We start from the raw sequence: 16,408 nt of genomic DNA on the forward strand, positions 1-16,408 counted from the left end.
CTGCAGCCTTTCAATTGGACATGTTTCAGAACATTGACAATTGTTCAGCAGGCTGTGTCAGTTAAGATTAATCTATGTGCTGTTTCATTAGTCCAGTGCATCTAATGTTATGTATTTACCAGTGCCTGAATGCTACCATCTTAATATAGTGTGGTTAGGTGATATTTTCAACCTTCACTAGGATTGTTTGATCTCTCTCTGAAGGTTAGCGGTGCTGCGAGCTGGTACGCTGATTTTGATCAATTTCAACTAAACAAGGCTAGATTATGAGGAGCATTTAAAATAGGACAAGCCTCACGAGACCCTGAATTGGGATGCATTGACTGTAAGTTAAGAGAGTCAAGGCTGGCGTCCTTTAAGAGAAAACTGGTGTCACAGTCTGAAGCGTAAATATACTGCACAGCACCACAAATACAGTACTCTTTAGTCATGGGATTTTTGTGACAGTAAGAAAAATAAATGAAACAAAAGGACACACTCATCCTTTTATTATCAAAAGGAATCTTACTGTACAAACAATTACTGTGCCAATAGCTTTCCTGCTATAAGTCTCCTTCTTATTTCACTTACAAACATGATCATGTCTTGTCCTGAACCTCAACTTGGTTAACGAGCCACCAAACACAAATGCACCAGAGAAAAGTGTACCACTAACATCAGTTAGCATGTTAGAAAGCTAACTAGCTTGTCAGGTGCAGCTTCGTTATCGTCATCATCATCTTATCTATCAACACTCACTGCGTGTCTGGAGGAGATAAAGGTGTGGATGAAACACAACACTCCAGTTGAACAGCTCCAAAACTGAAACAATTTTAGTTGGCACCCCACACCATATCCGGTCATCCTCCTTTACATGTTACATTTGGCATACGTACTGTATATGTTTTTGATAAAACAAAGAGAATATGCTATGAATGAAATGCTTTTGTTTCAACTTTGGCCACCACAACTGAACTGACATGGCATCAAAACATTCACCAGGTGGCGTGAATACATCAGTCAGTTAAATGGAAAGTCATGAAGCTTCAATACTCAGCCTTTAGTTAATGCCCTGGGTATGTGGGTGATGCCAAGAACCAGTTGTGCAGCACATCCAGTGATGAATTACCATTGTATTGCCACATTTGAAGACAAAACAGTTCCAGTCATCTCAGTGCCCCAATGACAGCTTAGGTTTCAATATGACTGTACACGGACAGTCATATATGACAAGGACACTAGCAGAACACAAATCAGTCAGGAAGGAGGGAGCAGCTGTGGTTTTACATGTGGCCGCCACAAGGGGGGGGGGGCTGTCTTGCTTTTGCCTTTCCATTGCAACTGTAGTCACTTTCATTTGCACCAAAGCTGATCAAATTGATTCACAATCACTTGTACTTCCTAAGTGGACAGATTGATATCCCTGAAGTTTAACTGACTTGGTGTTACACTGTTTTGAGCAAAATTTTGTTGATTTTGCTTACACATAAAGAAAAGAGACAAATGACCACAAGATCATGTTTTGTCTGAAGATGTAAGCTTTCATTGTACACAGGACTGTATATATGTTTTGTACTAATGAATCAAATTACTTTTTTGTCAAGTATATGTGACAAGTTATATTCGGTCTTCAGATTATCTTTAAATCCAACTGATATTAAATTGCCTTTTTTGTCTAATACAGTATCTGCTCTGTAAATCACTTGTCCTGTCTTCTGCTTTGATACATTTTTATTCTAAATTATTTGATCTCATGATAGTGACTCCTAGTTTTACACGCATTTCTATTAAGCACCTTCATCTGCTTACGTAGCTGGAGACTGCATTTTTAAATGTTGAATGAAGGGAGTTGTTCCTCGTCACTGTCACCAAGTGCTTGCTCATGTGGGAATGTTGGGTTTGGCTCTATATAAATAAAGATTGAGTGATTGATTAAAGCAAGAATGTGACATTTCTATTATAAGCAGAGGAGACGGGCACAGTGAGCCTGAATGCATCCTGCTACATGACACAAGAGCCACAGACTCTGAACAACAACCCACAATAGTTTTCAAGTCTCCTTCTTATCTCACTTACAAACATGATCATGTCTTGTCCTGCACCTCAACTTGGTTAACAAGCCAAAAAACACACATGCACCAGAGAAAAGTGTACCACTAACATCAGTTAGCAGGTTAGAAAGCTAATTAGCTCATCAGGTGCAGCTTTGTTATCTTCTTCTTCATCATCATCATCATCATCATCATCATCATCATCATCATCACCATCATCATCATCTTATCTGTCAACACTCACTGCGTGTCTGGAGGAGATAAAGGTGTTGATGAAACAAAGCACTCCAGTTGGCATACGTATATGTTTTTGATAAAACAAAGTGAATATGCTCAGAATGAAATGCTTTTGTTTCAACCACGGCTGAACTGATATGGCATCAAAACCTTCAGGTGGCATGAATACATCAGTCTGTTAAATGGAAAGTCGTAAAGCTTCAGCCTATAGTTAATGCCCTGGGTATGTGGGTGATGCCAAGAACTGGTTGTACAGCACATCCACAGATTCATTGTGTTGACAATACTGACAGATTTATCACATTTGAAGACGAAACAGTTTCTGTCATCTCAGTGCCCCAATGTTACCTTATACACATTGACAGCTTAGGTTTCATTTTGACTGCAGCCTTTCAATTGGACATTTTTTTATTCTCATCTTTCACAATTGAACAGCAGGCTGTGTCCATTAAGATGAATCTATGTGCTGTTTCATTAGTCCAGTGACGTCTATTGTTATGTATTTACCAGTGCCTGAATGCTACCATCTTAATAAAGTGTGGCTAAGTGATCATTTCTGCCTTCACTAGGATTGCTTGAATTCTCTCTGAAGGTTAGCGGTGCTGTGAGCTGGTACGCTGGTTGTGATCAATTTCAACTAAACAAGGCTAGATTATGAGGAGCATTTAAAAATAGGACAAGCCTCACGAGACCCTGAATTGGGATGCATTGACTGTAAGTTAAGAGAGTCAAGGCTGGCGTCCTTTAAGAGAAAACTGGTGTCACAGTCCGAAGCGTAAATATACTGCACAGCACCACAAATACAGTACTCTTCCATTTATTTAATTGGGCAATATCTGAACTGTATTACAGAACAAAAACATAACAAAGCATTAAACATATGTATGAAAAACAAATGCAAATAAAATACAAATCAAATGAAGCAGAACATCCTCAGCATAACAATGGTAAAAGTATTGAATAAAAGCAATTCTGTATTTTTATTGTTTCCAAAACTTGATTTTAAAGATTGGTGCAATCAGTTTCACGTGTTTGAGATATTTTTAAAATGATGTGTAATTTGCACAATATGTTAGGAAGCCAGACTGGATTAGTCATGTACCAATTAATGTGCAGTCCATCACTACAATGAGAGAGCTGAAATTACATACTTGCATACCTATAGAAACTATGCTTTCATAACTCTGAGGAGTGCCCTGTGCATACAAATATAACAGCTCTACTTTAAAATCCACTTACTTTGGTTTCATTTTGACTGCAGCCTTTCAATTGGACATGTTTCAGAACATTGACAATTGTTCAGCAGGCTGTGTCCATTAAGATTAATCTATGTGCTGTTTCATTAGTCCAGTGCATCTAATGTTATGTATTTACCAGTGCCTGAATGCTACCATCTTAATATAGTGTGGTTAGGTGATATTTTCAACCTTCACTAGGATTGTTTGATCTCTCTCTGAAGGTTAGCGGTGCTGCGAGCTGGTACGCTGATTTTGATCAATTTCAACTAAACAAGGCTAGATTATGAGGAGCATTTAAAATAGGACAAGCCTCACGAGACCCTGAATTGGGATGCATTGACTGTAAGTTAAGAGAGTCAAGGCTGGCGTCCTTTAAGAGAAAACTGGTGTCACAGTCCGAAGCGTAAATATACTGCACAGCACCACAAATACAGTACTCTTTAGTCGTGGGATTTTTGTGACAGTAAGAAAAATAAATGAAACAAAAGGACACACTCATCCTTTTATTATCAAAAGGAATCTTACTGTACAAACAATTACTGTGCCAATAGCTTTCCTGCTATAAGTGTCCTTCTTATTTCACTTACAAACATGATCATGTCTTGTCATGCACCTCAACTTGGTTAACGAGCCACCAAACACAAATGCACCAGAGAAAAGTGTACCATTAACATCAGTTAGCAGGTTAGAAAGCTAACTAGCTTGTCAGGTGCAGCTTCGTTATCGTCATCATCATCTTATCTATCAACACTCACTGCGTGTCTGGAGGAGAAAAAGGTGTGGATGAAACACAACACTCCAGTTGAACAGCTCCAAAACTGAAACAATTTTAGTTGGCACCCCACACCAGATCCAGTCATCCTCCTTTACATGTTACATTTGGCATACGTACTGTATATGTTTTTGATAAAACAAAGAGAATATGCTATGAATGAAATGCTTTTGTTTCAACTTTGGCCACCACAACTGAACTGACATGGCATCAAAACATTCACCAGGTGGCGTGAATACATCAGTCAGTTAAATGGAAAGTCATGAAGCTTCAGCCTTTAGTTAATGCCCTGGGTATGTGGGTGATGCCAAGAACCAGTTGTGCAGCACATCCAGTGATGAATTGTATTGCCACATTTGAAGACAAAACTGTTCCAGTCATCTCAGTGCCCCAATGACAGCTTAGGTTTCAGTATGACTGCAGCCTTTCAATTGGACATGTTTCGCTTGTCATGTTTCGGAACATTCACAATTGTTCAGCAGACTGTATCAGTTAAGATTAATCTATGTGCTGTTTCATTAGTCCAGAGACGTCTAATGTTATGTATTTACCAGTGCCTGAATGCTACCATCTTAATATAGTGGCTAGATTATGAGGAGCATTTAAAAATAGGACAAGCCTCACGAGACCCTGAATTGGGATGAATCGACTGTAAGTTAAGAGAGTCAAGGCTGGCGTCCTTTAAGAGAAAGCTGGTGTCACAGTCCAAGGCATAAATATACTGCACAGCACCACAAATACAGTACTCTTCCATTGATTTAACTGGGCAATATCTGAACTGTATTACAGAACAAAAACAGAACAAAGCATTAAACATATGTATGGAAAACAAATGCAAATAAAATACAAATCAAATGAAGCGGAACATCCTCAGCATAACAATGGTAAATCTATTGAATAAAAGCAATTTATATTTGTATTGTTTGCTTATTCTTTCCTAAACTTGATTTTAAAGATTGGTGCCAATGACGGACCTGCCAAATCAGGTTTTCTCTGGCAAATGCCGATTGAGCTGCATGGTGCTAGGCTGTGAGCACAGGTCCCACTAGAGGACATTGGGCCCTCATGCCACCCTCATGGAGTCTGTTTCTTACAATTTGGTCAGAAACATGCACACCAGTAGCCTGCTGGAGTTCATTTTGTAGGGCTCTGGCAGTATTTTACCGTTGCTCCTTACACAAAGGAGCAGATACCTCTGCCTTTCATTGATGCCAAAAATGTAATTTGATAACAAGTTCTTGGCATCAATGAAAGGTATCTTCAGTAAAAGACAGACTGTACTAGATCAGAATGTTACTACATACTGTACGAACAATACTGTATTATACTTCCTGTCTGTTCTAAATTGTGAAAGAAGCCAGTAAGATAATTGCCATGCAACAGCTTTCTCTCACAGATACAGAAGGCACGGCCAATCTTATCCAGCTCTGAGAAATTCATCCCTCTGCCCTCTGGACAGAGATATAGGTACACATTTCCTTTGTCCCACATGCAATCGATGCAATTAACTTTATTGCACTGCTTTTGTGACACAATTTTAAATGATTTTGTAAATAACTGTGACTGTGACCTTTCAATAGATGACAGAGTTCACTCTTTTATACTCTTTTGATACTTCTACTTTTAACTCTGATCGGGATTGTTCCTTATCAAGTTTGGTTGTGCTGTATTCTGCAATGATGTTCTATGTCACTCTTTATTTATTATTATTGTGTTAGTTGTTTTTTTTATACTATCACTGCAAACCAAATTTCCTTTTCAGGGACAATAAAGCTCTGAACTGAACAATCAGAAACTTTCACAATAGGTAAGGAAGCCAGACTAGATTATTTTACTACTATTAGAGCACTGTACTTGCCTACCTACCTACATGTAAAAGACGGTTACATAACTCTGGAGAGGGGGACCCATGCGTATGCAAATATAGAAATTGCTCGTACACTGTTTGGTTTAGTAGGCTGCTATGGGAAAAAAATTGAGAACATTTGCTTCAGTGTGAATCTATTGTATTGTGTAGGGTGATTAAATAGTTGGTCACAAACCGGACTAACCAGCTTTTCCTTCAGAAATCTGCATCCTGACACTCTTAAAAGCCCTTTACACTGTTGCTGCCTTTATTTATTTGTTTTGATGTATTTATGTATCATTTTATTCATTATCGTTGTCGTTAGGGTTAGGGTCTTTTGTCTTATGTTGATTTGTATTGTTTTAAATTGTGCCTTGCTGCTATGGGAGAGTGCCAAACTACAATGACAATAAAATTCCTTATGTCCTTATGCAACAACACAATAGGGTAATTGTGAAGAGAGGCTGCTGGCACACCTGAAAACACTGATTCACATGCTCACAATGACAATGCTTATTAAGCAGGTATATTATATTCACACTCTTAGTTAAGCATGTTAGCATGATAACTAGTACTGAACAAAAGGTGGAAAATATTAGAAACCCCTCTCAAATGATGTGAAAATATCACCAAATGAGCAACTGAAGCCTGTGCATGTATGTGCACTATTGCACATACATGCTGTGAGTCATTTCCTGTTTGCCTGTAAGTTAAAGTGCATATTACTCATTTCAGTCAAATAACATGATAGATTGCATAACCTCTCAATCAAAGAAATCTGCTTTTTGCTACTCCCTCAGTAAGTATCTTGGTGTTTGACTTGTGTTGAGTTAATCTAGAAATGGCTATGCTAGCTTACTAGCCAAGCTTCTTCTGAACAAAAAAGTGTTGAGTGTTTAAATACCCTGTGATGTGTTTATTTATGGAGAGATGGTCTTGCCCCCGTCGGTGGGGCTCTGGTGATGAACAGGATAATTTCACATCTACAAATTGAAATGTTGGCCTATTGATGGATAATGATTCATTCTCTTGATCCATTCACTTTCCTGAAAATGAACCTTAAAACCAGTGGTATAGTGGGGATTACTTGAGTGGGGGGACGCTATATTTTGAGTCATCAAAAAAAAAGAAGAATAAAAAGAAACGTACGCACACACACACACACAAAAGGCTTAAAGTTGACAGATACGGACACTATAGCTAATCAGTTACAAAAGTCAACATAACCAACAACAAATATAATGTATGCTGTACTGCTTCTTTCTCATAACCACACACACACACACACACACACACACACACACACACACACACACACACACACACACACACACACACACACACACACACACACACACACACACATCATACCAATTTAAAACAATACAGGCCTAGACTCACACACATGCAAGTCATACCAAATGCATTGTCTACAAAAACAGAAATTAGTTGAACGTCACATATTGTTTAATCAATGTGTTGAGTGTGAGAAATTAATGAATGACATTGCTATACAGTAAAGAAGTGAAAGTAATAAAACATTTTGGCACTGTAGATTCTACAGTAACAACAATTACTATGACACCAGCATAGTGCATTTGTGGTAGACCCGGTTTAGGCCTTTCCATGTAAGTAACACCAGACTATTGTTGACCGATGTTATCATTAGATGTAATCTGATGTTAGGAATTGAACGTGACAAGTATACATTGTTATTCATTTAGTAAAGGACAGACTGTACTTGATCTTAACCGTACTGTATGAATGCAGTGTGCAAACACTCATTGTGCCGTTGTTTGAAGACAATCTGAAGAAGTTGCCCTGATGTTTTATATCAAATAAAAGGCTGTTTCAAAAGCCATCTTGCAGTTCGCACATGGATACAGGGCATCTTCATAGCTTGGCTTCTTTTCTTGGTTTGTTGTTGGGTTGGGTTAGTTATTTTATGTAACAGTCTTCCTGGTTTTAAGTTCATGTGTAGCTAACAGCAATCAAGCCACAAACTCGAGAGCTGTGAGAAAGTGTGTGACAATCTGCACAGAAATATAGTTTACATTCCTTTGTATAATTAAAAATAATTAGAGCCATATCACAAACTACTTTCCTTTTTGGTTGTGTAAAGACTGATCATGGGAAAAAGTTAAGCCACCTTTACAACACCATGTAACATTATTTAAGATATTTAACTTATTAATCATTTTTATGTAGTTTTTCCTGAGAAATATGTCCCTGTACAATCTCCAATTTAAAACTGTTATAGATTTAGATTTTAATCACAACCTTTACCTGAACAAAAATCCAAAAATTAAAAAAGCTCCAGCACACTGGCACACTCACTGGTGTTTGTTTTATTAAGTTGCTGCAATGTTTCCATCTATCTGACCTTCATCAGGCATCTGATACACCAACATGTTGCAACAACTTAATAAAACAATAAGCCGTGAGTTGTTGTTTTTTTTTTCCTTTTTGATTGCACTTTCCTCCTACACAGGTGTGCAGAGATTCCTGTCTTTAATACCTGAAGAAAAATTAAATTAAATGCAAAATCTAGTCATCAAATGCCTTTGAAATGACAATTAAGCTTGATGTCTAAAAAATCATCCAAAATGTCCTGAACTCTCCTTCAGCAACTGTCCTTCAGCTTGAATTTATTAGATACTCAGTAAGATGACTAAGTTCAAAACAAGATACAATAAAGTAGACTTTGGTGAAGAATTGAGGAGGAAAAATATCAAGTAACACTTCCTGGAGTTTGTTTTTTGTTACTTTATACTGGTTCACTAAAACGCACCTGCCATGCGGGCCATCGGGACCAAAAAGCGCTTCCTTCTCAGATTGTTAACCAAAGTAATTAAATAGTTGGTCGTGTATCAGACCGAAATCTGACTCCTGAAACCTCTTCACCCTCTCATACCAAAGGAAACTTGTATCACCACATCAAAGAGCTGAAAGGTTTATCAGAAAACCAAGTGTAGTGTTTGTCTGTGTGTCTGCAAAAAGATTTCTGGTACATTTAAAGGTGCCGAGTCTAGAATTTAGTGGCATCTAATGAAAGAAACCTTGCAGAAATGGAACATAACGGCACGCAGGTGGTCGAGTGGTTAGAGTGCATGCCACGTACGCAGTGGACCCTGGTTCGAATCCTGGCCGGTGGACCTGTACTGCATGTCACACCCCCCTCCCTCTCCCATTATTTCCTGTCTGGTAACTTTCAAATAAAGGTGTCTATGCCTGAAAAAAAAGAAAGAAATGGAATAAAATATTCATACATTTGTTTTAATTAGTGTATTACCTTAAAATAAGAAATGTTGTGTTTTCAGTGTATTTCAGTCTTTATTGGGCATATATTGGACAATTTGGTTGCAGCACAACAGACACACAGATGAACATATAAACATACAGAAGTGATAGAACAACAATGTTAGAGTTAGTCTTTCTCTTAGTACTCTTGTCCTTCCTCACAACCCGTATGCTCCTACTGAAGATATAAATCATTAAGCATGTTGGTTTCTGTTTTTTGATTAAAGTCAAGATTTAAGATAAAGAGTCTGAAGACATACTGTACTCTCGGAACAACGGACTGGTAGGTCTGGTTCATGCATGCATGGATGGATGGATGGATATAGTTTCATTTCATGGAAATGTTAAAGCTGTGTAGGTGTGCTTAGCTGTGGTTTTCCTTTCACTGTTCAACATGTATTTTACAGCTTCCATCTTCCTGACCACCACTGTTATATAGCCATGTCAGAACTACTAGAACTACAACACAAGGCTTGACCCATTTTCTTGATGTTGATAATAATGGTCGCTGTTGGAAACGTAGTATGTCCAAAAGAAAATATGGAGGTTAAATAAGGTTTCCATACGGCAGCAGCGTTATCCAATCTTTGTCAGGGATTTACTCTGGAACCATTTAAAGATATAAAATTGCACAAATTAAAGTTTGCCTGCAAGTAAAAATGAAAATGATTCTTAAGAATTGTTTATTTTGGAGCGCCTTGGTAGCTGAGAGGTTAAAGTACAAGCCACACAAAGGCAGTGTCCTTTGTTTGATTCCAGCAAGGGAAATTTGCTGCAAGTCATTCCCTTCTCTCTTTTCTTGTTTGCTGTTGTCCTCAATGCCACCCTCTGTCAAATAAAGGAGAAAAAAAAGCAAACAAAATAAATATTTAAAAAGATTAGTTTATGATGTTACATTTCAGCAAATCATCAAGTCTCATCATCAAATTTGTAGCTCTTTCTCAAGCATTCATCTGGCTGGAAACAATAATGCAATGTTGTGTCTTCCAGGTAGGCTATGGTATTTCACACAAAAAGCAGCTATTGTTTTACAACCATGCAGACCAAACCCAAACCTGCACCATGACTCACTGCATGTTGCTCAAGTTGCGAGGTCCCAGTCAACAAACGAAGACAAAGAACTAGAAATACCAGAACTATTTTGGGTCACGGAGGAGGAGCTAAAGGCTAGGAGTAGGAGTGAATGTATACTGTTGGCAAAGTATTTGGTGTACAGTCTTAGTCACGTATCTGAGGAGGATGATCAGGACTCTCGAGATGTCAACAGGTAACACAGGTAAGACGTTACTGATATTCAACAGCTGCTGCAAGAAAACCAAATTCCACACTGAGACTGATGCAATGCAAATCTGCTGCACCTCAGGCTTCAATTAACATAATTTTGTTTATTCAAAACATATTCATAGCTGATGACAAATACCTTTACTTCAGAAAATGCACAAAAAATGTTAACTGTTAATTATCACCAGTAAAACTTCAACACAGTAGTAACTTAATTATTAAACAAGTTTTAAAATTAGCATGAGACAACTGAGTTCAAACTGCAAATGTGCAAAATGAAACATCTGTTAAGTTCTTTAATGTGTAACCTTATAGTCTTAATATGCAACAATACTCAGCAGACTGTCAACTCTTTTGAAACATTTGCTGTGTTTATCTACCTCATATTTAAAGTCCTTTGTCATGAAGTGTTTATGTAAACAAGCTTATGTGTTTGTGAAAGGCTGCAGCCGCAGAAATGGTTCAATTCTAATCTCCACATTTAAATTTATAACTTTAAAACTTCTCAGATCTTCACCAAAATCTACTTACTGTTGTCCTTAACACAAGAACAGTAACCAATGTGTCCTTAAACATGGTGAAGCAGCTTTTAGCTGTTATGCTGCACACAACTGGAACAAACTACCAGCAGAACTGAAATCAGCCCCAACTGTGAATATTTTTAAATCCAGGTTAAAAACACTTCTCTTCTCCTGTGCTTATGATTGAGCTCTTTCAAAGCACTTTACATTTTAATCTTTCATTTGCACTCTATGTCCTTTTAATGATTTTAAAGCAAATCATTATTTTATGCTGCAATCTTATTTTTAATGCTCTATTATAGTATTTTATTTCTATCTCTTTCTATGTTTCTGTACTCTGTTTTTATTATTAGTGTGTGTGTGTGGGGGGGGGGGGTGTATATTTATGTGTTTACTATGATTGGGTTTTATTTTTATTTCTCAAATTCCATGTTTTTTTTTCAATTTTTTCTGTTAAATGTTTGTTTTATGTAAAGCACATTGAGTTGCCACTGTGTATGAAATGCGCTATATAAATAAAACTGCCTTGCCTTAATGGGCACTGAGCATCAGTCTATTACATTTTATAGATATTCTTTTTATCTATTATTTCTTGTCCAGCAACAACTGGTCATTACATTATAATGTATACCATGTTATAATCATTGCAAAAGTGCAACTTCATCAGCAGCCTTTTGTTAATATTGTTCAGTGGTAGATTTCACTTTTTTTTACTCAATAACAACGAGTCATCTGTGCAGTGTAATCCTGAAAAACGTATAAAATAGGGACGTTAACTAGAGTGACTTGGGCATGTAATATGGGCTAATGGCCAGTGTGTTTGAGTGAAGGAGTAGAGTACTGGTGAAAATACTATTTATATATGTTACATATATTTATATTACATGAACAAATAAATATGTTTGCTTTTTAGTAATTTATTTCAGGATAAATCATCAAAAAGAGATTTTTTTTCTCATATCATTAGTTTTTAGTTTTTTCTTATATGATAACTTTAATGATCCACGTCAATAGGTGTTAAGCCCAACTTGACATTAAACTATAAATATTTCACAAATTGTCCTGAATGAATGCCAACGTCTGACGCCAATTGTGGTGTTGTAGTGAATAGAAAATATTTTTGGCATGGACTGAAAAACACAGCGCTTGTGTAACAGGACGGTTGACTAGCAATGCGCTGACTGCTGGTTAACAATACATGACTCTGGCAATGAGTCAAGTAAACATTGGACTATATTTGTACCAGCGTGGGAAAATAAAATGTTTAATTGCATAATGTCATGTTGATTCAGCTCCTCTTTCAGAAACAAAAATCTGTCTGTACAAAGACATATTCCGTGCATACAAAACCTCCAAAGAAATATGCATGTTTGAGTAAAATAATCTTATTTTGCAGGCAGGAACATGGCCTCTACGCCCTTTGAGGAGCAGTTCCGTTGCTGTATCTGTATTGATATCTACACCGACCCCGTCTCCATCCCATGTGGACACAACTTCTGTCTGGACTGCATCGAAGGCTACTGGGATACGAAGGACAAGGCAGAGTGTCCACTTTGCAAAACGGCATTTAGAGGCCGCCCCGACCTCAGGATCAACCACAACTTTGCTGATATCATTGAATTCTTCAAAAGGTTTGTCGTATTTATCATCTCAATACCTTTTATCTTTCAAATTATTGCAAGATGTATCAAAATGTACACCTTTTAGAGCAAATTACTTGAACTAAATTGAAATTTAACAGAATTTAATTCAAATCCAAAGGTCTCTGTTACCCACACTGAAGCAAGAGGAGGATGTCAACATTGAAGAGCAACAACTTCACGAGGGTGATGATGTTCCCTGTGATATTTGTCACGGAAACAAGTTAACGGCGGTAAAATCATGCCTCATCTGCCAGGCGTCTTACTGTGAAACTCACCTCACATCTCACCTGAGGGATCCGGCCCTGCAGAGACACCGGTTGACGGATCCAGCCACTTTCACCACCAGTCACCTGTGCAGAACTCACAACAAGCCTCTGGAGATGTTCTGCAAGAAAGACCAGACACCTGTGTGCGAAGAATGTGCAAATAGGGAGCATAAATCCCACAAGATCGTTCCCATAGAGAAGGAGAGCAAGAGGATCAAGGTAAGGAAAAGTTTATTTCATTGATCTAGGGGAAAATGTGTGTATTTTGTATTTTTAAGTGAGCAAATAAATAGATTTCTCAGGTAACATATATTTCCTTGAAGCCATTAAACATTTTATTGCATTCGCAGGCTCTTTTGAAGCAAACAAAGTCCGACATTCAACAGCTGAACCAGGCTAGACTGACAAAAATAGAAGAAATCAAACGTTCAATGGACCTAAGCAAAGTAAGCTCTACATGAAGGCATATTTAGAAAGATTTATTAAGTCAGTTTTTTTCTGCAAATGTTCACGTTCTGTTGTTTCAATCAACAGAAAATCACAGAGGAAGAGATACAAAGCAGTGATGAGGTCTGCACCATGCTGATTAGCGCCATTGAGAAACACCAAGCCACTGTCGTCGCAGAGCTCAAGCAAAAGCAGGAAGAAGCTGAAACGAGAGCAAAGGAACTGCTTCATGGGCTGGAGCAAGAAATCAATGACCTGCAGACGAGAAACAGCGAGCTACAGCACCTGGAGCTCACCCGGAACCCTCTTCACCTCCTACAGGTTAAATCTATGAACTACATTTCAGCATCTCTTTACAGTGGCAACAAGAAAAACAAAGCACTCAAGAGTATATGTGTTTTTCTATCCTAGAGCTTTTCATATCTAAGTAGACTCCCATCTACCAGAGACTGGTCTGAGGTCCCAGTCCACTCAGATAATTGCATGGGGACAGTGAGGAGAGCCATGTCTAAGCTGGTGGACATCATCCAGGAGATTGCAAACACACTGTCTGCAGCAGGTCAGTAATCCTTTGGCAGAAATGATTAAAGAGATTCTTATGAAATCAATACATGAAAATAACCTTTTTTTTTCTTCCTTTTTGCAGAAGCAGACAAGATGAATGAATACACAGGTAAGCTCTCAATCAGACATCCAATTACTTGTTTCAGTAACCACTTTTAAATTGATCACAGCCCCTTTTTTTAGTGCCGGACTCACTGTTTTTCTTCTCTGTTTCTCCAGTCGATGTCACTTTGGATCCTGTGACTGCTTCAGGCTGGCTGGCCCTGTCTCCAGATGGAAAAAAGGTAAAGCATGACTGTATTATCACTAAATAATTTGTGCAAAGGGCTCACTTTTTAAAAAGGAGATTACAAGTTTAGGTTTCTCACATATAAGACTGAGATGGCAGTGAGAAGGTTATCTTTTTAAGTTTGTGTGATATATTTATACTGAAGCACCCCCTGCTGGCAATATGACACATTGACTTAAAAATGGAGGTGTGAAGAGGCTTGTTTACTTGGAGGACCTGATAAGAGAAAGTGATAACCAGCTGGTAGCCCTGTGGTATGCTGATGATAATAATGATTATGATAATTATCTTCAGGTGAGCATCGGCTGCCAGACAAAGAAGATCTCACTCCCAGACAGTCCTCAGCGGTTTGACTCCTGCGTTTGTGTTTTGGGGAAACAAAACTTTGCATCTGGAAGACGCTACTGGGTGGTTCAGGTGGGTGCCAACAAACACGGAAACACAATTTAAACCAGCAGCATACTTAAACAAATCAAATATATTTATTATTATTTTCAGGTACAAGGTTAGGTATGTTTTGTGGGGACAAAGTAAAGGTTGTGCTAACATTGTGTGCAAGTACAATAGCAATTGTAATCGAATACGGAAGTACATTTGGGTCAAAAATCCACCTTTTTTGCATTTAAAATTATTCTGGATTTTAACACTTGTTGGTCTTAATCTTTTTTTTTTTTTAAATGTTGCATACACAGCAACAATGTAATGAACATTATTTAACATCAGTTTAAACACTCTAGATTTGGCTTTTTTACTCTGCTGTTTCTTTTGTTTTCCTGCTCTTTATTTTCCATTTGAAGTGACACCTTGTCTAACATGTTATATTACAAGAAAAGCTTAAAAATAACACAAGACATTCTCCATGTAGTAAATTCAAGCACAATAGATCTGATTGTGATACTTTGAGAAGTGCATCACACATTTTCATGGTGAGAAAGCACTGACCAAATGTGTCAAAAGTGTTTTGTTTTTCTCTGGTTTTGTTATTGTGACTCACTGTTCTGTACTCTGCGTTTCAGGTTGGTGATAAAACAGACTGGGATCTGGGCGTGGCCAGGGAGTCCATCAACAGGAAGGGGGCCATCAAGGTGCGTCCCAGCAGCGGTTACTGGGCGATCTGCCGGCGGAAAGGTGGCAACTTGAGTGTCTGCACCAGCCCCTCCGTCACCATCCACCTCAAACAAGCCCCTCGGAAAGTGGGCATCTTCCTGGACTACGAGGACGGGATGATCTCCTTCTTCGACGCAGAAGCAAAGACTCACATTTATACTTACAAAGGGTGCACCTTCACTGAATCTCTTTACCCGTACTTTAATCCTTGTGTTCAAGACAATGGGAAGAACAGCGCCCCCTTGGTGATTTGTAGTGTTTAGTGAGGGGTCAGGGAAGGACAGGATTGACTCACTGGGGCAGCTGTATGATGTTGGAAATCAATGTTAAAAAAAACAAAAAACTAAGTTCTTGTTCAAGAACATTTTTTGATCATTTTACATTAATTGTATAATAGTATTTGATCAACACTGACCTGCAACAGGCCGAAAAAATGTACATCTGTAGAGAAAAGATGTAAAGACAACATGAATTTTTTTTTACTTTTTTAATTTTCAAAAAAATCAATGTCTTGAATGTATATGAAATGTTTTAAATGTTGCTGAAGGCACTTTTTTCATGCCCGTAATGGGCTACGTTTTCCCCTTCAGACATTTATACTGAAAACGTGAAACTGAAACTTCATCATCTTCTTAAAATAAAAATTGTTTCATGAACATATGTTTGTATTTTTGCCCATTTAAGGACAATTTACCTGCAAAGCCCTTTTTAGTCAGTCTGTATTCATAAAGTAAAGATTGTTGTTACGCGCATTATTTTGAGCTCTTTATTACAGTCATTCTTTATTACTTTCATTCATTCACTTAGATATTGTTTTGTTGCTGTTGTTTTCCACTTGGAGGAGACAGTGTAATCACTCAGTTTAGT

General features: G+C 37.9%; 2 protein-coding genes across 2 annotated transcripts in view; both read left to right on the forward strand.

The window, feature by feature from the left end:
• emc4 (ER membrane protein complex subunit 4) overlaps nt 1-16,408 on the forward strand; it is a 149,319-nt gene that overhangs the window by 40,202 nt on the left and 92,709 nt on the right. The window lies entirely within an intron of this gene.
• Nucleotides 12,630-15,804, forward strand: LOC134006329 (E3 ubiquitin-protein ligase TRIM39-like). Its single transcript, XM_062445415.1, has 9 exons — nt 12,630-12,860; nt 13,009-13,353; nt 13,485-13,580; nt 13,669-13,902; nt 13,993-14,140; nt 14,228-14,254; nt 14,365-14,429; nt 14,729-14,851; nt 15,451-15,804. Exons 1-9 carry the CDS (start codon nt 12,630-12,632, stop codon nt 15,802-15,804), a joined length of 1,623 nt encoding a protein of 540 aa, XP_062301399.1.

The sequence above is a fragment of the Scomber scombrus genome, chromosome 23 (assembly GCF_963691925.1).
Source record: "Scomber scombrus chromosome 23, fScoSco1.1, whole genome shotgun sequence".
Taxonomy (NCBI): Eukaryota; Metazoa; Chordata; class Actinopteri; order Scombriformes; family Scombridae; genus Scomber; species Scomber scombrus.